The 21,090-nt window shown below is 53.0% G+C and overlaps 5 protein-coding genes across 5 annotated transcripts; 3 read left to right on the forward strand and 2 right to left on the reverse strand.

The window, feature by feature from the left end:
* Nucleotides 1-2,132: 2,132 nt before the first annotated feature.
* On the reverse strand, nt 2,133-4,425 carry BDZ83DRAFT_592469 (nucleotide sugar dehydrogenase; the record flags this gene model as incomplete). The annotated part of the gene is made up of 3 exons (XM_060506538.1): nt 2,133-3,350; nt 3,435-3,883; nt 4,164-4,425. 3 exons carry the CDS (start codon nt 4,423-4,425, stop codon nt 2,133-2,135), a joined length of 1,929 nt encoding a protein of 642 aa, XP_060358377.1.
* Nucleotides 4,426-5,168: 743 nt separating this feature from the next.
* Nucleotides 5,169-5,889, reverse strand: BDZ83DRAFT_154014 (uncharacterized protein). The gene has a single exon (XM_060501344.1). The coding sequence runs from the start codon at nt 5,669-5,671 to the stop codon at nt 5,243-5,245; it is 429 nt and encodes a 142-aa protein (XP_060358378.1). The 5' UTR covers nt 5,672-5,889; the 3' UTR covers nt 5,169-5,242.
* Nucleotides 5,890-11,684: 5,795 nt separating this feature from the next.
* On the forward strand, nt 11,685-12,154 carry BDZ83DRAFT_154061 (uncharacterized protein). Its single transcript, XM_060501345.1, has one exon. It carries the CDS (start codon nt 11,791-11,793, stop codon nt 12,028-12,030), a length of 240 nt encoding a protein of 79 aa, XP_060358379.1. The 5' UTR covers nt 11,685-11,790; the 3' UTR covers nt 12,031-12,154.
* Nucleotides 12,155-14,032: 1,878 nt separating this feature from the next.
* BDZ83DRAFT_592448 (concanavalin A-like lectin/glucanase domain-containing protein) lies at nt 14,033-15,474 on the forward strand (the record flags this gene model as incomplete). Its single annotated transcript, XM_060506535.1, has 4 exons — nt 14,033-14,153; nt 14,309-14,358; nt 14,619-15,025; nt 15,114-15,474. 4 exons carry the CDS (start codon nt 14,033-14,035, stop codon nt 15,472-15,474), a joined length of 939 nt encoding a protein of 312 aa, XP_060358380.1.
* A 3,077-nt stretch (nt 15,475-18,551) lies between these two features.
* Nucleotides 18,552-19,040, forward strand: BDZ83DRAFT_641946 (uncharacterized protein; the record flags this gene model as incomplete). Its single annotated transcript, XM_060509584.1, has 2 exons — nt 18,552-18,628; nt 18,871-19,040. Coding segments are annotated over 2 exons (247 nt in total), but the record flags the coding sequence as incomplete, so codon positions are not given.
* Between the last annotated feature and the right edge of the window lie 2,050 nt (nt 19,041-21,090).

Consider the following 21,090-nt stretch of genomic DNA (forward strand, 5'->3'; position numbering starts at 1 on the left):
AGCAAAAAGCAACGATATTGATGATAGTAGTGGTAGCAGAAATAGTAGTAGCAGAGATGGAAACAGCAGGAACAGTAGTAAAATGAACAGCAGCCATAGGAATGGCAGTTGTGGTCATAGCAGTGACACTAGCAGTGAATACCTTAGGAACAGCAACAATAGAGCAAAGGCATCAAGTGGGAAACAACTGTACCACCCACATGCTACTGAACTAGAAACCTAACTCTCAAAGGTTTGGGCGTCTCCAAACAACCCACATCGGCACTTGGTCAGTGGTCCCTGATGCAATCCCAGGAAGAAAGTCCACCAAATGGTCAGATTGAACTCTATCACAGCATCGATGCCTCGTTCCAAAGGGTGGGTTGTCGTTACACCACGACGCAGCAAACTCAGGGGCAAATCTGCAGGCAGAGAGCCAAGCTTTTCTCGGACCGTTAATGGCGCCAAACGGTCAACCGCGCCACCATCAATCTACTTGTCACTCAATGAGCCGCATCCTCCCGTCTACACAGCGACCATTGCGTCACAGGAAAAAAAAAAAAAAAAAAAAAAAAAAAAAACAAAAAAAAAACGGGAGCGCAAGGTACTAGATTCCCGAACGTTTAAACACCATATTGCGATCTCTGGTCTCCCACCGGGTAGAGGGTCGATGTTTGATAGAAAGTATCCGTAGCGTATCCGTAGCGTAAAGCAAGCCTGGCGTAAAGTAGCCGGGTGAAACATTGATTGATAACAATGCTCGAAAGTTCGGTGCTTTCAACACTGGTAGATCCCGCCAATGGGATCGAGCTATACGGTCCCAGTGGAACACCCATTTTTTCCCCACCCGGCTGGGGTTGTGGCATATCACTGGGAAAAGTTGCTAGGTAATCTATCACAAACGTCTCCGGGAGAGCCGCCGACGGGAATGTCGCAAGATCGTCATCCACAGTCTACAGATTCATTGAGCATATATTGCAATTTGCAGGTCTTTCTCGGCTGCCCTCCCGGCCAGTTCGGTCGAGTGGTGATAGAGCCTAAACGGAAGATCGAACCTGGTAGTAGGTCAGGCGTTCACATTCGTACCGCGTAAAAAGCTCCGCGTATGCGAGTCAATCATCAAGTTGCAAGTGGATATCCTCAAGCGAACAACATTACCCAAATCCACAACACAATCTCGTCAATCTGGGTCAAATTCCTCCTATCCCACCGTAAACACTCATTCCTCTGTATCCGTACCCCGTACTTCAAGAGTCATTACGGTCTAGCCACCGTCACGTCCAAAATGCAACCCGTCGTCTCAATGGAATACCCGAGGGGGAGGGGCCGAGGGGCTCGTTAATTCGAATAAAGTTATAGCGGAGGAACAAAGAACAAATGAACAACCCCAGTCCATCGCCCCCACTCAGGCACCAGGTAAATTGGACAAGGACCCCCGGGAGGCGAATGATCAAGTTCCTCCCCGATTCCCCGATCGCCATTCAAAACCACCCAATTTCGCCTTTACCGTTTGATTAGTTCAAGAAACGGTGGATCGAATTCGCCTGGGGACGCGCAAGCATGTGTGGCCCCCCGCGGTAAGCCAAATGTGTAGTGCTATTCGGCGGAGCTTGTGCCGAGTCGGGACCGAGACATTGGTTATGTTGCAGGCATACCACTGAGTTCTACGGATAGCGTGTAAGGTCTGAGACATGAGGCTCAAGTCCAGTTGTTTGGACATCTACGGATACACTGGTCTCGAATGTCGTTAGTAGTCATGCCACGAGCCAAAGCAGATTTCTCGTCTTGTAAAACGTTTATGTCCTCATGGGTATATTGGTCCCATTATCAGCGTAAGCTTCCCACCTCTGCCTCTAGGGCAGTCAAAAGGCTAGAATTACAAAGTTGGCTAGACCCAAAGATGTCCTCCAACAGTGTGGAAGTGAAAGCGAACGAGAGCCAAAGGATTCGAAAAGAATAATCCTTTAGGCATAAATAAAGATACGCCGCCCATTGCCTTTGCCCACCGGAACGCCTTACTGTGCAGTTTTGAGGTTTTCTCGTCCAATGTACCTTCTGGCCGTTGTATGTCCGAACGAAATGCAAAGCCTCATGTAGTCTTGCTCATCTACCACTTTCTTTAACTCATCATTATGATTCAGGGTACATCAGCTTCAGATGACCAGCCCCTTGCCGATGCCCTGGACCTGGAATCCAAGTTTCTCCAGGTCAGGAACGGAGACCACGTTGCGTCCATCGAGCACAAGACGAGGGCGCTTCATGACTGACGCTGCCCACTCCCAGTCAACAGGGTCGCCCAGGTCTTCGTTGGCGGCATCGAAGTTGCAACCCTTGCAGCCTTCTTGACACTCAGCCTCGGCCTTCATGCGCTTCAATGGGTCCGTCGGCGTGTTGGTGCTGGTGCGAGAGACAAACTTCTCAAGTTCGACAATGTCCATCTCGGAAAGAGACTCCTTGATGAAAGCCTTGGCCTCTTCGCGAGACGCCTCGGGGCTGCTCCAGACAGACGAGCGACGAGCAGTACTCTGAGCCTGCTTCGGGTAGCGGAAGTGGTACCAAGGGGTGAGAATGCAGATCGCGCTCGAGCCGTGAACGGTGTCCCTCCAGTTGGTGTGGACCTTGACACGCTCAACGACACGCTCGTCTGGGATAGACTGACGGACCTCCTCCATCACTTCGACAGGGTCACAGCCAGGGTCAAAGATGGCGATTTCGTTGGGCATCTCGTGAGCCAGCTCGGTGATGATGTGCACAGCAATACTGTTGCGGGTATCGTTGGTGTTCTCCTTGAAGGCAAATCCGAGGATGGCGACCTTCTTGCGGCGCAAGTTACCGTTGAGAGCGCGGTGAACCTTCTGGGCAAAGCGCTCACGCTGATACTTGTTGATATCGAGTACACCCATCCAGTAGTCGGCGACAGTGTCCAAGTGGAGAGTACGGGCCATGTACGCCAGGTTAAGGATGTCCTTCTCGAAGCAAGAACCACCGAACCCGACACCCGCGTGGAGGAACTTCTTGCCCAAGCGAGTGTCCGCGCCGATACCCTGGCTAATCTCCTGCACGTCGGCACCAAGCTCCTCGCAGAGAGCACTGATACTGTTGATGCTGCTGATACGCTGGGCAAGCATGGCGTTAGCTACCAGCTTGGTCAACTCGCTAGACCAAGTGTTGACGGTCAAAATCTTTTGCTCGGGAACCCAGGCGGCGTAAACGCCCTTGAGAGCGTTGGCGGCCCGAACGCCAGCAGGAGTGGTAGAGCTGCCGATCAAAATGCGGTCGGGGTGCATAAGGTCGCGGACTGCGGTTCCCTCGGCAAGGAACTCGGGGTTTGAGACAATCTCAAATTCGGCGTCGGGTTGGTACTGGGCCATCTGTTCAGGTGTTAGTCTCGGTTTGTTTCCATTGTGAAGACGGACCATGCTGTGGCCGACGAATTTTTGGGCCTAAACACTCACAATTTCGCGGATCATGCGAGCAGTGCCTGTAGGTACCGTGCTCTTCTCAACAATGACAGCACCATCCTTTGCATACTTGGCGACAGTCTCAGACGCTCCTTCCAGAGCGCTCAGGTCGGCAGTGTAGCCAGCACCGAGTCCGTAGGTCTTGGTAGGAGTGTTGACGCAAATAAGAACAATGTCTGCCTCGCCGATGCATCGCTGGACGTCGGTTGTGAAGGTGAGATTGGGCTTGCGAGGAGCAATCTTTACAGAGTTGCTGACTGAGGGAAGGAAGGCTGTGGCCCCATTGGTGCCATCGCGAGAAATGCGGACGATCTTAGGAAGGCCAGCCTCATGAATAGGGAGATGGGGAGAGTTCCATGCGGCAATACGGTCGGCGTTGAGGTCCACGACGTTGACGGTAAGGTCGGGGTTGTGAAGTGCGATCAGAGCCGCAGTAGGGCCACCTGCAATAATCTGTTAGCTCCATTTTTGATCCTATCGAATACGAGGTCTGTATAAGACCGATTTTGACGACAGTGCTTGCGTCTGATTTAATTAGTGACACTTGCAGCATTCGACGATATTAAGTTCGTGACGCCTGCCAGCTAATTCAAATCTGTAGCTAATAAAGCAGTTCAAGCCTCGAAAAACATGGGCTGAACAAGGATGTGGGATGGACAAGAGTCATGACCACGGCGACGGGGAGAATTCGATGCCGATAGCCATCGCGACGGTTTTACTTACCAACAAAACCAGCACCAACGAAGCAAACGTTCTTGACGTTCAATGGCTCAAGAGGCTCCAGATCCGAGGCATCTAGCGATTCGTGATGCTTCAGCTCGGGGCTGCGAGGTCTAGAAGCGGGAGGGGAAGAGTTGGGCGTTCCGGTGCCAGAAGCAGCATCTGAGTGGCCTGCGCTGAGGGCCGGTGATTCGGAAACCATGCTGCAGACGGTTGAAGTTGAGTCTGCGGTGATGAGGCTTGAACGGGCGAAGCTTGCAGCCATCGATCAAATTCTCTGTTGACGGACAGAGCTGACGATGACGGACGAATGACAAAAGGGTTGGCGTCCCTTTTTGTTCAGTGGCGAGGGCCTGGGATATGTGCAGGGTAGGTGAGACCGGTGGGATGTCAATGGGCTCTGAAGAGGGAAAATCAAAGAGTGATCCAGTCGACACTCTTGATTAGAGAAACGTGGCTTGAGTTTGCAAGAAGCGACCGAAAGATAAGTTGTTGTGGTAGATGATGATATTCCTGGCAAGTCGTAGTGACGAGTGCGGCCCTTTTGAATGCGCACAAGTTGGAGTTGAGTGCGGTGAATGGAGGGGACTCCAAAGATCGGACGACGGCCGCGAGTTGTGTAAATTGATGGGTCTGAGAAGTGACTGATAATCGAAAATGGGTTTCTCAAAAACCCAAAGCTGAGTTCCCTTGCGTTGCTTGGCAAGTCGGTTTCTGCTTCCTTTTTCTGCGGTTTGTCTGGTGAATGAACAGCGAGACAAATCGGGTCAAGTCGTACTTTTGGAGCGCAGAAGTACAAATTGGCGGAATCGGAAGAGTGGGTGCGGGTGACGGCGTAGACGTAGGACGAACGGCGTACGTGGGAGCGAAAGTGGGATTGGACAGGTGCACTAACGCTCAAACCGGCTTCACATGGGATTGGCGCCCGTTGTAAGAAGTGGTCGATGAAGTTCGGTGATGTGTCCCAGACAGGTGAATCGGGAGACGAGGTAAGGGAGGTGAGGTGAGAAGAGCTTTGGGAGGGGGAGATCTGGAGTAGTTTAATGTGAAGAAGCTGGGCAGACGTGGAGCGAGCGGCAGGTTTATCCAAACCCGGAATTCATCAATCTCCAACGAAGGTGAGGGCAAAGCGCACGAATACAGCAACAGTACCACAGTAATGGTTGAACGGACGATTTCAAGTGGAAAATGCAGCGGGTAGGGCACAGGGGCTCTTTCTTGATATATCCTCCAGGGTCTTGGCTCTTTTTCTTGTTACTCCCCTCCTTCTTCTCCGTCGACGGTGCCGTCCGAGAGTTGTGGACTGCGGACTGTGGACCACAACGCTGGACAGTCGGGATAGGGGATGGATGGGTGAGAGACGATGCGTGATGGGATGGGATGGGACGTGGTGCGTGGATAGGATGGGATGGGATGGGATGGAGTCTTGGAGATGGGCAATGCGGGACCTCAATGTGGATTGGATGGGAGCATGGCATGGAGAGAGAAGAAGATAGGCATGGCATGGGCATCGCATCCTTGTTCACAGACGGCCAGAGGGAACCAGCGATTTCCCATCCATCCCGGTTGCCGTTGCTGCTGCTCCGTCGTTGCTCCTTTGCTCTATTTCGCTGCCGCTTTCCTAGGTATCGGTACCGGTATTCGTGCCAGCAAGTATATCCGTACACTACTACAAAGTAGCAGCAAGAACAGGGACCAGGAGGTACCGAAGACGAGGACACACCCAGGACTCTTGGAGCAGGAGCACAGAGGAGCGAGACCGGGACCGGGACCAGGTACTTGGCTTTCCTAGAATAGCGTAATCAATGGACGTGTGTAGGCAAGGTACTTGGGTCCGTCTGGGAGGTATTAAACGGTACGCACGGAGTATTGTCATGGAATACTCTCTTCGCCTCTTACTGAGCCTGACGTGTCCTGGCTACCTTGCTTGCGACTTCAATGTTCGGATAGCTGGCGGGTGAGATATTGGACGATTTTCGGCGGCAGTGGAGGCAGAAAAGAAAGCAAAAGACAGATGCAGCCGGAGGCACACAAGGGAGTGGCTTGGTTTGTTGTTCGCTGTCGCTGGCTTTTCGCCTTAGAGACTTCTAAGCTCTTGGCCTTATCGTACGGCAACGTTTCCACCGCTCGAAGCTTGGCATTCGGTACGGCAGCCGTGTCGAATCCCAAGACTCCCTCGTCGTGCAGGTAAAGGTTGCAGCTACGGAGTTTTCCTGCAACGCAAGGTATTAATACTGTGTATCCATACGTAGACAGTTCGATCGAATGGCGGCTCAGGCCCGGCCAGGGAGAAGGGGGAGCCAGCCGCGCATGGAAAGGTACGTCGTCCGTCACGGAGGTCTCCTATTGCCATGTTTGCTTTTCTGCAAGAAGGCGTCGTACGCACGCTGTACCATTCTCTGTACTCAGACGCAGACCCCGGATGCTTGCGGCTGCTGCAGGCGTGGCGGGATGCCCCGGACAGTTGCAGGCTTGCAGCATCACGGACAATGGGATGGCGTGGAAGGGATGCGTGTCTTCCGTTTTGGAAAGTCGAGGGCGGTCGGCCTGAGTGTAGGACGAGCGACGGGAAGGTCTTGGCCCGGTCCCTGAGCCCTCGATCCAGAATGCTCCCCTGTCCGAGCCGTAACTGATTTTTTATTTTTATTTTTTATTTTTTTGGATTCTGGTTTTGAGATCTGGAGTCTCGATGGATGAGGCTTAGTGATGGGCAGGAAACATTCGTCCATGTACCGATTCCAAGCCTTTGGCGTAGCATCTCTGCATTACTGATGCTCTTTACCCTGCAGGCTTGCTGGCAAAGTGGTTTTGCGATGTCAGCGCAAGTCGCTTTGGCGAGCTGCGATGCTTGATGTATTGACTAATGACAAGTCTTTCATTACGTGGTTCCGCGGGAGGCACCGTCCAGATAGATGCTCAGGAAAGCGAACGGGGAGGAAGTGAACAGAGTGAATGGAAGCCAAAACGGTTGGCTTCAAAGAGCCGTTTTTCTGATCTTGTCTCTCCCTTCAATGTTGCGAGGTACATCGGATCGGTACTAGTTTCTAGTGGTGAGATGAAGTACCTCGGTGGCTGGAATATCGGGGCCATCTGGTGAGCCGAGGGGGGCACTGGGGGCCCTCACAAATCTTAGCGATACTTCTGTACGGAGTACGTACGGGGACCTGTAACTTCGAGAACAGTTGGAGATTGGAGAGGCCCAGAAAATTGGGTAAAAAGTACCTACACATGCCCGTCCCTTAGCAGAGTGACTAAGGCAAGCCGCAAGCGCAGACAAAAGGTGAAATTGAGTGGCCGTTACGGATACATCAGGAGGGGCCCCCGTAGTTGCTTGGCAGATGAAATACGTAGTGACGTCCTCTGGATGCCTTCCTCGCTTTTGCCTTTGGGTTCCGTCTGTTCTTCCCTTCTCTCAACTTGAAGCCTCAAGTGACAAGACGTCAAGAGCGTGCTTTCCTTCCACTGACATCTGACATTGCCATGTCATTGTCCGAGTGTTGACCGTCCGTTCCTACCGTTCCTCTCCGTTCCTTGGGACCGTAGGAAACTCAGAAAGTCACTTCCCCTTCCCTCCCAGATGAACCCCTGTCACAGAGTGCGCGGAACAGCAGGAGCAGAGACTCACTACCGACCGGGCCCCAACTGCTGCACTAGCACGGCACCGCATGGCAGGCATGGCAAGCGTGGCAGGCATGCCAGCAAGGGACCTGAATTTGTCTTAGCCTCACTTGCCCGCTGGCCTGTCAAGTTTGATTGAGCCTTGCAGTCTGTGACATCATCTCGAACCGGTACCTCAGCCCGGAGTTTCTGAACTTTGTCGATTATGGAAGCTGCTCTTGCTGGTAATGTCTTTTTGTAGATACTGCGGTGCATTGCTACCCGAGCAGTTTCCACGTCCCATCTTGTTATCGAGATGCGGAAAGAAGCAGCAGGGCAGGGAGGGATGAGAGAAGAAAGTGCGGCAAGACAGGCAACGACAGGCAAGACAAGTCTAGAAGCTTGGGATCATGTCGGAGGCAATTCCTTCAAGCTTAAAGCGCCTCCAAGACTCCAGCAGATTCGCACCCACTCTGTCAGGTCAGGTTTTGCCATGTCAATATCTGCTGCTTTCTTCTTCTCATTTCGACTGCTTCACTTCCCGTCCACCTCGGGGATGGCGTTCGCGCATGCACTGGCGGTGCCGCCGCGGCGCTTCCACTGTCCTTGGTTCGGTTTGGCTAAATGCTTAGCAACAGGTGGTCACAACGTCCCTCTCAAGACTCCGTCGGGGAAGTACCAGCGCTCATCACTCCACTTTGCGCGCCTAAGAGACTTGTTCCTGGAATTTCACCATTCTGCGAACCCGCATGGTTAATGAATAGACCCCACCCGCCTGTTCAGAGTCAGCGGGGAGCGCTCTGCTACATACGCGATCAGAAGCCCATCCGAGGTGCTTGCTTCCCGCCCAGCCGGCGCGTGACGGATCTTTCAGACTATCATGAACGAGGTCTTTTCGGAATACATGTATCTTGAAATTACTGACCGACCCCGACTCAGTACTCCTTACGCTCGACTAGAGGGAGAGACCCTCCCACCAGCGATCGTCATCTGCCACAACTCCCCTGGCGCTGGCGGAACGCTTTGAAGAATTGGACTCCAACTGGCGGCGGACGCTTGCTGCTCGTCGTCAGATACAGCGCATACCCACTCTATAACGCGATGGACAAGGAAGACGGCAGAGATACCCCCAATGGTGGCCCCATTTCGCAATGAACATGGGAATCTCTATCGCCTCAGAATTAAGGTAGGAGACTAGGATCGGTTTGACATGCTCGCTGATCGCCATCGTCCGTTTGCTTTGTCGTTTTACCCATACAACTTCCCAAGGGGTCATCCCGACCCTGTCTGTCGGCTTCGCAGCTCCCATGAGGGGAGTGCTGAGCCTCTCTAGCTCAGCCATTCTGCGTCCTCCGCCAGCAATGCGATACTATTTCCGCCATCGATTCAGGCCACTCTCTGGGGCAAGCACGTCGGTGCCGCCTTTACGGACGATATAATGGATGAGCTCCAAAGCTTTCGTGTCCTGTAGGGGGTGATTCAGCGCCCGAACAGGATTCAAAGCTGACAGCTGCGCGAGACACCACTAGCGAACCCTCCTCTGCCTTCTTTCTCCTCTCCACCCCTCCTCCAAGCTCCCGCCCTCCTCCTTCATCGGAGTGGCGGAATTCAGGAGACGAGGACGGGGGTCCATGGAGGGACCTTCATTACGGAAAATCACACTGGGTTACTGGCCACAGAATACCGCCGAGACTGAGACTTGCTAGAGCCTAGTGGTTTCTCAAGGTAGTCGCCTCACCTTCTCAATCCGTTGGCTTCCTTCCAATGACCATCTGCCAAAGACAACTTCGGGCCTGCAAATCAACAGGGAGCATATGCAATCATCCAATAGCCGCCATGGGCCAGACACTTCGAGAGGCAAACAGTTAACAGAGTCTCGTTAAGCTCAAATGTCTCACACAAATGGCCGTGGCGCAACATGAACACCACACTTCAAAGAGTGCATCAAAAAATTCGGCAAAATGTACATGTACCATGCAGACCTGGAGCAGAAGGAAGACTACCTAATAGGCTTGGAGTCGCGATCTTCAGGCACAGACGGTGGGATGAGACGCTTGCCCATCATTGGCCAAGCCACTTCAGTCGAGCAATTGCCCCAGGGGGGGCCACCACACCTCAAACGAAGCCTGCCGTTGGCTCGAGACTCTCGCTTTTGTCCCACAATGTGACGACGACAGAGACAACTGAATCCACAACGAGAGCGAAAGGCAGTCTAGACTTTATACTCAAAAGCCCGGACGCCCATTCGCACGGTAATTGCAAGACGCTTTATCGCACCTCACAATGTGGTTCTGCCAGCGAATGAGCAGCGGCCGGGTGCCATTGTTCAAAAGCTTCAGACAGAGGTACCGCGATGGCTACCAAGATGAAACTGATTCCCCAGCTTGACGTGCTTATGTGCGCGCCCAATCGGGGGTACAAAGTTCGAACTGTGTGGGTGGCTCCCCCATGCGATGAGCACATTGACATGCTATCTGTACGGATACTTGCGAGGAGATCCCCTTTAGATCGATAGGATTACGGAGCACTGCAGTGCCTGATGATTGCAGATTTTCTTCGCGTCCTTGGTACGAACCTCGGCGTCGATACCTGCGAATACAGTTCTTCGTTGGTGATGGCTTGTTAGTACCGACAAGCCCGTGTGGGACGATTCGCGACGAAGCGGTCAGAGACGGATGGAGAAGCAAACCCACAGAAGTTCGTCTCTTGAAGGCGGGCAGGCGAAGCTTACGGTACATCAAACAAGAACGGGTGTGTGAGGTGCAACATGCGGTGGAAGGGAGAGAGACACACCGTTACTAGCATGACAGCAGCACTAGCAGCACTACAGCACCGCTCTGTACGCTGGGCTGGGCAGACCAAAGTCACTTGGCCCCCCCGGATATTAGTGCAGCGGATTGCCAAGTTGGCACCAAGAGCGGAGAGACGCAGGTTCCCACCAGGTCTAGCATCATCCCCTGTCGGTGCTGACGACGCCTCGTTGATTACAGGCTCGGCAAGGTGGATCGTGGGACGGCACAGAGGTTCGGATTCGAGAAGGCGAGGGAGAACTTGAGGGCTGATGGGGCCCTCTGTCTCAACTTGGGTCGATTGGGTCGTGGCGTGGCATTCTTGAGTCGCATTGAAGAGCCTGGGTAGAAGGCGTCCCTTTCCTTTCGCGGATTCACCCTCAATCAGGCCTGGTATGGCGGCTCATCGTTGTCGTCGACTCATCGGGTCTATGCTCGTGGTCGGTTGATCGGGTCAGTCTCTCGCCGATTTTGGCCAACGGCTTTTCCCTGATGCTGTCCATCCCCATTCGACTGGGAACGCCAGTCGTCCTCCTGGACAAGCGCTTCTGCTAGTCGAAATACTCAAGCCGTTCCTGTCACATTAACCTTGGGTCGTGAAGTCCGTCCCGATTCTGGATTGCATCTGCATGCTCCAGGACCGTGATAAGGGCGACCGACTGGTGTGTCGGCGAACGGATACAGCGGCACTCTGCCCAGAGTATTCCCCTTTCATGTGGCGAGATCGCCTTTTCCCAGGCGAATTAGAGTCATTGCAGTCTCGACGAAGCTGCAGGTCGCTGGAGACATCAAGGCCTTGGTGTTCTTGGTGGTCTTGGTGATGGTGCGGCCTTTGATCCTTCGGATGAGGCGGGTTTCAGGGGCCTTATCCCGCGACCGTTGTTTTTGTGTTTCGCTGGGTCGAAGTCCGGGGTTGGCAAGTCGTCGATTCGCCGAATCTTTGCATCGATACCAAGGATCCAAGCTATTGGCGTTTTTTTTTGTCAGTGCCAGGTGGTGCCGCGGTGTTGGTAGTGGTGGTGGGCGACGCATTGTGGCATCGTAATCCGACAAAAGGTCACCACCCAAAACATCGGATTTGTACGAGCCTCGACATGCTCGTTCGGTCAGATTCTTGCTGTGCGAAGAAAGGATGACTGAAACAGAAAACCTAACGGGGGGCGACGCTGCGATTATGTACTGGAGAGGCGGGCAAATACGAGATTCTGGGGGATACGATCTATCCCTTTAGTATTCACCCCTGGATGCCCTCGCCCATCACCATGCTGTTTTGGGCATGTTACGGGTTACGAGCCATTGCTGCTCTGAGGCTTAACACGGTGGCCGAGAAGCCCGGTAGGCGTAAGTTGGAGAGGCACTGCAACATGACTCGGGCGAAGCGTTCTCACTGCTCGAGCGGCTTACTAACGCACGCTCTAGGCTCTGTAGGGCCTTGCAGGTCGTCTAAGGCGTGGAGGGCGCTTTGCATTGCGATTTATGGTTAAGTTAAACTCATTGCGGCTCTGGGAAATTGGGGAATTGCCCGAAGGCATTATGAGTGAGCTGGAGCAGGGCATTGAATGGTGGCGAAGAATGCCGCCCGACAGCTTGGGCCTCAGCGTGTGCAATTGAGACTTTGAGAGCAAGGCTGGAGGCGACTCCCATTCATCTCACACCACGTAAGAGACCCCGAATAATGGAAGCTGTGTGGCAGAGACTGGCTCAGTGAAGTCGACTGACCATCCAGGCGACATGAGCTTGGTGAGTAGTAGGAATGCTTCGTCCCCGTTCTGCTCACTCTTCGTGTTGACTGAAGTGGTTTGGAGCAGGTTTGCAGTATCGATCTCATGTCGTTTACCCATACGTGCGTTGGCTTCTCTGATATAGATAGAGAGCTCTCAGAGATAGGGCGCAAACACCTCGCTTATACCAAACAATGAAGCTCGTCAAGTCGAGTCTATTGGGACGCTTCGTAACTACCCTTCCACTTGTTGATAGGTAGACCAACTAACATTCATGTTGGCAGCTCCAGGACCGCCTAAAATCACGGTGGCTCGCACGGAATTGCGTGTCAGATTTCATCGTCAGCCATGTCCAAGGTGGAGACATGCCCGCCTGTTGGAGTTTTGCCAGCGCCTCTCTCGACGATGTGTACTCAGATGGTATGTGAAATGTTCGTGATTGTCAATTGTTAATGAGTCATTGCGAATGCTTTATTTTCGACAAGCTCACTTTCCACTCATAAAAGAAAGCAAGCGATTGCTGGATATTGTTAGTTTGTGTGAGATGCAATGGGTGTTGTGCACTTCCAGTGAGACGAATGCTCATCAGCTCACTCACTCGACCTTTCTCAATCTTACTCAAACGGACCATTTGCTCGCTCATTCACCCACTTCAAAGCTCACGCTCACTCAATCATCCCACCACACTCATCATTATATGCTTCGAGACAAATTCCATAGGTACGGAGTACCTAACTCAGAGTTACAATCCAAAGCACCACTTGACGACATTGGATCTTATCTCTTCAGCGCAGCCACAGGCGCCATCCCGACCAGGCCATGGACGGCCAGCAAACGCCTTTTTCCCAATCGGGAAGAGATGGTGCATATGCTTGTTTTTTAGCTCGCCCACATGCGCCGGGCTCAGAGAAAAGCCTAGCTGAGGCTAGAGCTACCTCCCCTCGAAGCTACTGAGAGGAAAACCAAGGTGAATGAGTGAGCGTAGTGAGGTACTCCGTACCTTCAGGTGAGGTGATGTAATGAGAGAGGACAACAGGTAGCTGCCAAACAAAGCCAGCAAATTCGATGCTGCCGCCAATGCTATTGCCAATGCCAATGCGAATTGCCAACACCAAACGGGAGAGCACAACCGAATCATCGACCCCGGATTCACCTCACCTTCCAGTAGCTACCTCCCTATGGCATTGGGTCATGCCGCTGTCATTCGACGCGAGATAAGCGGGCAGGGTCGAAGCTCTGGTTCCTGTCCTTTTTCAGCCCCTCCTGCCAATATTTTCTCAGCTTTTGGATGGGCAGGCGAGCTGGGCCCAGAACGTGAGGAATGTCACCAAAGACCTGTATCCGTAGGCTACCTTAGCCTCCTTCTCTCGCAGTGTCTCTCTTTTTTTTCCCCTCCTTCCTCATCGTCATCTTTTTTTTTCCCTTCCTTCCTTTTGCTCCACCCACAGACCTCAACCTGCGCCTGCCTCCCCGGTCCCGTCAATTTGACTGAGAGAGTGACATTGTGACAGTAGTTCATCCCATCGGACCCCATCAGCCATCCTCATCGCCTGCCACCGTCGTCCTCCGGTCTGCACTCCGACGTTTTATTCACCTTTCGTCATTGTATCTTCCCAACGAGCTCTCTTGCAATCAAGAAAGTGTTTTGGTTGATCGCCACGGTCTTTCATCAGCACATTTGCACCCACTAATACGAAAATCGCATTTGACGTCAAGCCCATTCTAAACCTCCCCATCGTCTCACCACATCTCCGGCGCGAACAAAATGAGAAACGCAGTTCTTCTTGCCGCCGGCCTGACGGCTGTTCGTCACGCGTCTGCTGCGTATGATACGACAATTTGCGGCAAGACAAACAAGTTTACGAGCTCAGATACCCGATTCATCTGTACGTGAATCCCCCATTGACCTTCTACCTTAGGTCTGACTCCAGATCATCCACCAACATCTACTTCCACGTAAACGCCGTCACGATAAATGAAGCACAGCACACTCGCTCTACCCTTTGTCGTGAACCAAGCTAATAATACGAGAAATCTGCAGTCCAGTCAAATGCCTGGAACCCTGTTGGGAATGGCTCCTCATGCGTGTCGGTAAGTGATGTGACGTGACGAGCTGTCGCATTTGGGCTTCAGAGCCTTTCTACACCTTAATGCTCCTATCATGGCCCCTCCTACTCATACCATACCACCCCGCTCCCATCATCCTGCCTCGGACCTGCATACCATCACGAGCTCCATCGTGGCTTTCTTCCACCTGCCATCCTTCTCAGCTTTCCAATCCCATGCTCGGACATTTAGTCCTCTCATAGCCTCACCACATCCACTAACACGATGCTCTTCGCGATGCGTAGGTTGACCAATCTGTCCCGGCCTTCGACGCCAACTGGAATTGGGAAGACGACAAGAACAACGTCCACTCGTTCCCTCATGTCCGCTTCAACTCCACAAAGCTGCCGACCAAGCTGAGCGCCATCAAGACGATGCGCCTGGCGACGCAATGGACCATGCGCAAAGGCAACCCCGAGAACGACCCCCCTCGCGACTTTGCCGCCACCACCTGGGCGGAGAGCAAAGCCGAGCTCAGCGACGTCGTCGCCAATGCCGCGTGGGATTTCTTTGTCGACAAGAACAAGACCAAGACATACAACCCCATTGACTCGGAGGCGGAGATTATGATTTGGCTGGGCAAGGTTGGAAACCCGTACCCGCTGATGGGCGATTCCATCCTCACCAACATCACCCTCGGCTCGACTGAGTTGTAAGCATTTCTCCCAGTTCACCCCGACTTGGGATCCTTCTCGTATTCTGTACCTTGTCGCGGTGATGCTGACACGCTTCCTCTCCAGCTCCCTGTGGTTCGATACCAACCAGCGCAACCAAAAGGTCTTTACCTGGGTCACGCGCGACAGTTCCGATGTCACTCAATTCGACGAAGATATCACGCCGCTGCTCAAATTTGTCCTGGACTCTGGCGAGATTGACAGCGACTCATGGCTCGGCCTTGTCGAGTTTGGCTCCGAGGCATGGCACTCACCGGAGAACATCACCTTCAGCGCGGCTCACTTTAGCATGGACCTCGACAATGGCGACAGCGGCTCCAGCAGCGGCAGCGGGAGCAACGACGAGAACGCGGCTGGAAGAGGCGCGCTTTCGGTGTTGGGCCTGTCTTCGGCTTTTCTGCTGTCGCTTTCGGCTTTGGCTATGTAGATTTACATACTTTTGTTTTTGCTACTATCAACATGTCTGCGTAGACAAGGAACGGGATGACGGCTTGGAGTACAGTTTTTGACTGGTTTACTGATGATATCCGGGTTTCAAGCAGTAATGGGGTTCAAAATAGCACTGGTGTTGAGGTGGTTGTACCTCGAAAGACATTGTACTTAATCAATACATAATGGCATAGAGAGAGCATGAGAACCTGTCCCACGCCCTGAACACACGATCCATGAGATCAAGGCATTGCAACAGTGTCTTCAATCTTCAATCTCATCTATGATATTATCAAGATGTTAGTCTCATTCCCAAGAGAGTTTACACCAGCTTTACGTGATTAACAGCAAGGCTAGCCTTGAAGCTCTGAAAGATCTCGGAGCTCGCGCCGATATCTCGGTTGGAGGGTTAATCAAAAGCAGCGTACCTTGCTTGGGCAGTGACACCCTCTACTGCGAGATCGTTGGTCACACACACACACACACACACACACACACACACACACACACACACACACACACACAGGCACCCTCCCAATAATCAGGGCATCCAGAGGAGATGGCGGCCTCCCAGGCAGCCAAGCCGGAAAGAGAGCACCGTCTAAACATAGCACTGCCAATCATCTTCTAAACGACTTTGCCTACCTCGCCTCCGGTATCCGTATACTAAGCCCCAGCCTCTTCTGAACACCCTCTTTCAAGCTGGACAGAGACACTGTCAGCCACTGACGGCTGTAATACGGTAGGAAAAAAATCGCTACTTCTTGCCGCTTGGTACCAAGAGCGTGTGTATGGCGGTCCGATGCGGGCATTAGGCGTGAGCAGTAGGGGTATCAGCATGCAGTAAGCCAACGATTGATGCTCATGGGCTGGTGTTGTTTACTACCAGCATCCAGTCTGCAGGCGGAAGACCGTTTTTGACGAACCGTGCTGGGAACGCGTATGGCAATCTCGTTTTCCATGAGTTGGTGGTGGGCAGCATGCATCTCGGCGCTCGCAAAGGATCAGTTGCCGGGATGTTTTTTTGATGGGGACAATGTGGCATGGATGATGGATGGGGGTGGGATGGTGTGCACGGTCTTGGCGGAGATGGATGGGAAAGGGGCGGGTTGGGCGGAGCGGGATTCGAGAAGAGGGAGACTGAACTGGTCGGTTTGCGGCTTGCCTCACAGCCTACAGGCCAAGAGACCAACACCAAAGGGGTGACGGGGATTCAGGTAAACTCTACTCCGTATGCAAGTCGACGAGAAGAGAAAAGGAAATTGTACCAAGATGCTGCGTCATCGAGATCCACGCCTCGGAGAGTGGCCTCAATCCGGCACAGCAAGATCCGTAGGACAGTCGCAGAACAATAGTTTGATATCCACACATGGCGAGAAGCGGCGGCAGAATTGGCGTTGTCGTTTCAATGTTGACGATGTGAGGAAAAACCAAGGAAGAAAGACCAGGACCTTATCTGGCGCGCCATTCTTTCGTATTGGCGGCTTGGCGCGCGTGCCGCCATGCCGAAGCAGCCAAGACAACGGGCAGCTTAAACGGCGACGACAACGTATGGACATGGGCGGCGGAGAGGAGTTAGGGATCACGGAATTTTCGTTTGATTCCTGTCTTCTTGCCGATGATGTGCTGCAGGATAGCAACCAAGATGAGCAGGGCAGTTTAGGCAGGTTTTACGTACTGTTGCCCCCTTCTTCGCGGATATTTAGCCAGCATTGTGAGAGTTCTTGGGGACCAATGTGATTGTCACTTTCCGATATGTGCCGCTGTGAGTGTGCGATTATTCGCTACGCCGCAACAAAGTGCCTCGATGCGGCGCTTCAGCGCACAGTACCCCAGGATGCAGCCTCGAACTCCAGATCACTCATCCCAATGAAAGCGGAAGCTTCAGCGGGCGACATTGGGCACAAGATCAGGGTAAACCAGGCCGCCCCGGCCGTTCAGCTGGCTTTGGCTTGCCATGTCTCGGTATTGGAGAACCGGATCAACGTGGCGGGTGTGAATCGTCGATATTATGTTCAGTGACTCTGCTAAGTGAGTCGAGACTTCCATTGCCCGCATGGCATGGTGGGTCCGATAGAATTTGTTGTAAATGGGGCGCGGAGGAGTCTTGGGGGCCATTGTTCCAATGGGATGGCGGGATGTGAGGGCTCGAGAGCGAGAACGACAGGCGAAATTATTCAAGAATGACCCGATCAGATAAGGAATCGGACCGTCAATGTCGGTAGAGAGAGCCCGGTTGGCGCCGGTACATTCTCTGTTGACGGCGCTTGATCACCTCCAAGAAGATCCCGATCGCCAGTGTTCGTTTGAGCCATTGCCAATAGTCAAAGGCTTTACTCGAGACTTCGTGACCGCAAAGCGACCTGATGAAGCGTCATCGTTGCTCAGGCCAAGCGCCGTGTAAGACAAGGATTCGTCAGCGATGTTTGGCAGAGGGGCGACGGGTGGGCGGCGGCCAGCAATGCTGCTGCACATTCAGAAAGGAAATTGCGGCGACGGAGACTGCTGGGCTAAGGAGCAGAAGGAAGAAACACCACAGAAAGACAACGACCAGCTATCCGTCAAACAGGCGAGAGAGCACGCGCCAGCGAATGAGGATGTGGAAATAGCCTCAGAGGTGGATGCTGTCATGGTTTACGCTTATTAGCTTATTAGCGTGGGCAACGTATGCGTATGTATGTAGTTGGGTAATAGTGGGCGGGCCAAGGAAGAAACGGTCTCGAACCGGTGGCCCAATTGCGTGGTATTGAGCCTCCAAGGCGGCTTTGGGGCTGGAGAAGGTATCGGTTGGCCAGTGAGACAGGATGCGTATGAGGGGGGATAGTCGCTGGCGTTGTTTGCATGTGCTGCAGTGGCAATACGAGTAGCGTGTTGCTTTTCGGCCATCAGAGACTTGACAGAGGTAGGTATGCGTTGTTGATTGGTGTTGGTCGTCCGTCATTGGGGAGACGTTCGTTGGAGAAACCCACAAGCCACAGACGGGGTGTTGGAAAGTGGAACAAGCTCAGGAAGACAGAGGAGGCTGGTGTCTCTCTTCATGATTGCAAGTTCCCAGATCCCAGGACAGCTGAAGGAATGGAGCTTCAGGCAGTCTGGCGACTGCCGATGGTCGATCTGATAGCAACGGCCGCCGTCTCGGGTCTAGTAGCGTGGTAATGTGGTTAGCAGTGATTCAGTGAATGCCAATCGTGGGCCCATTCCCACCGTGGGCTAGCTCAACGCTTTGTGTTTTTGAGTTCCAAGGTTATCTGCGTAGCGCGGCGGGTCGGAGAAGCTAGCTAGCAGGCTGGCAGACGTTGAATCAGAATTTTCTCGATGATGGCGGCACTGAGCAGATTGCAGGTTTGAAAAGGGCCGGCAAACTTGCTGCACTTTGAAGAATAGACGTCGATAGTGCGTGGATGTGTTCGGGATGGTTCGCTCTCTGGTATCGGCATCCCGGTCGATGCTGTCAAATGGCGGTCCAGATTGATGCTCTGACCATCAAAGTTCCGTCCATTTTGACAGGGACAGCCTGCTCGACAGCTGCAAACCCTGCTCTTGCCTTTTTTTTCCCTTGCCGTGGTTCGTCTTCGATCTCCGTTCTGCGGTGTTCCTTCTTGATTCTTATCCGACGTACTCGGTACACATAATTTGCGAGCAAGGAGGCACAAGTGGAAGATAGGAGCAGCAGTCTGACAGAGGAAGGGGTGGGGGTCTAAGGTATCTAAGGTACCCGAGTACGAATCTCAGAGATAGGTATGAATCACGACAGGCAGGCAGGTGCAACAAAACAGGCCACAGCAGACGGGAAGGAAGATAGAGCAAGTAGCTGCTCATCTGGAAGGAACCCGACACGATGAGGCGCTGTGGTGGCTGCAGTTCGTGCCGTTCGTGGCTCCTTCCTACAAGTTCCCAGAGCAAGTCGCATGTCGACTTTCCCTCTGGGGCCTTGGCGCCCGTGAGGTGGTTGACGCTAGCAGCGCCTGCAGATCTACCCCTGTTCATGATCCGGTACGTACTGCGACAGTCAGCTCATGGTTCCGTTGCACTTGCCGATAAGGTAGGTAACGTCTTGGCGGCTCTTTCCTCCCAGGCCCATGGGCTTTTTCCAATATCCATCCATCCCGACCTAAGGTATGTTCTCACCCACCTCGTCTCGTTCTCTGATGTTTGCGCATGCAAGAATCTTCCGAGTAATTGCCCTAAAATGTTAGCCCAAAGACGCCGCGAATGCAACAGACAAACCGGGAAATAAGCCCACGTTTGATGATGCAGGTGGCTTTTCGGTTCTTGCCCACCCTGTCTCCCCCGCGACTCCCGCCAGCCCGCCTACCTGCCACCTGATTTGCGGTTTGCCGTGTATGGCGGGCGCGGGACAACTACCTTATTTCCCACAACCCTGCTTTGATCTTTTGTATCCTTCCTCTGGGACTCTCCCCTGAGATGTATTATCTGACGCCTTCCGTCTTTGCGCCCATACCTTACATAGATAGGTAGGTACGGAGTAAGGTATCTTTCTATCTGAAATGGCAGGCGAATGTTTCCCTCATTAATACCCGCGACCTGCATTGCCCAATCATGTACGGAGTCCACTCCGATCGGCCCCACTCCACTCCGGCGTGGCATCAGGTTCTGATTCCCATTCTCTTCTCATTCTTCCTGACTCTTCAAGCCATCTGTCGTTTTCTACCCAGCTTCTCTCATTGTCTGTTTCCATCTGGTCCAGCCTCTCCTTTCATCCCCACACACGGCTTCTTGTACCGGTACTTTGCCTACTCTGTAGCCATGTGAAAATCCTGAACCCAAGTTTTTTTTCCCTCCTAGGGCTTTTCGGTTCACCTGCAGTCTACGGCAACTGTCAACCTCCCATGCAGATTTCGGCCATGGACAGTATCCTACAGTCATTAGCCTTGAGCTAGCCAACTTACTCAGCTACCTTACGTAGCACGCTGCTACGCTGCCATGCCTGAATCTGAGATGTTGGGTCCAGCTGCAATGACACCGGCTAAGGCCAGTAGGTATTCTGACTCTTTCCCAGTGGTGATGTCACAACATCTCTCCCACCGGGCCATTGCCACGGCTCGCATACGACGGGAGTCAACACGATCCGTAACCAGACATCTAAGCGCATGCAGACATGAGAGACATGCCCGCACTGAACCAGCCCTTGCAACCGCCAAACGGTCCAATGGTCGCTATATCCCTGCCACGATCCTTTTCACTTGCCCACTCACCACCTTAGCCCCGAGTGGACTGGCGACTCACGGGATATTCATGGCAGGGGCAGAAAAATGTCCATGTTCACTTTGCAGAAAGTACATTCGATCCGGACATTATTTGACGAATAAACATGGGCCATCTTGGAAGCAGGCCAAAGCAGCCCAGCCTAGCCTAGCAATGAAGTACTTCCCTACGGGATACCACCTTACCGTACGTATTCGTGCCTCATTCCGTGGCCGTGATACCGTATTCATATCCTTGCAGGAGGAAGCAAGACGGTGTGTTCACTCCTGCTTGGCCTGGAGTGGCCTGCTACTACAGCTTGCCTTGTCTTCCGCTGCCTATTCTCGAGGCCGTTTATTCTTGTTTCTCGTATGCTCGCGTATCTGTCTGGGATATCCGTGTTCCGTGA

The sequence above is a fragment of the Colletotrichum acutatum genome (genome assembly GCF_030867785.1).
Source record: "Colletotrichum acutatum strain CBS 112980 chromosome Unknown BDZ83scaffold_191, whole genome shotgun sequence".
NCBI lineage: Eukaryota > Fungi > Ascomycota > Sordariomycetes > Glomerellales > Glomerellaceae > Colletotrichum > Colletotrichum acutatum.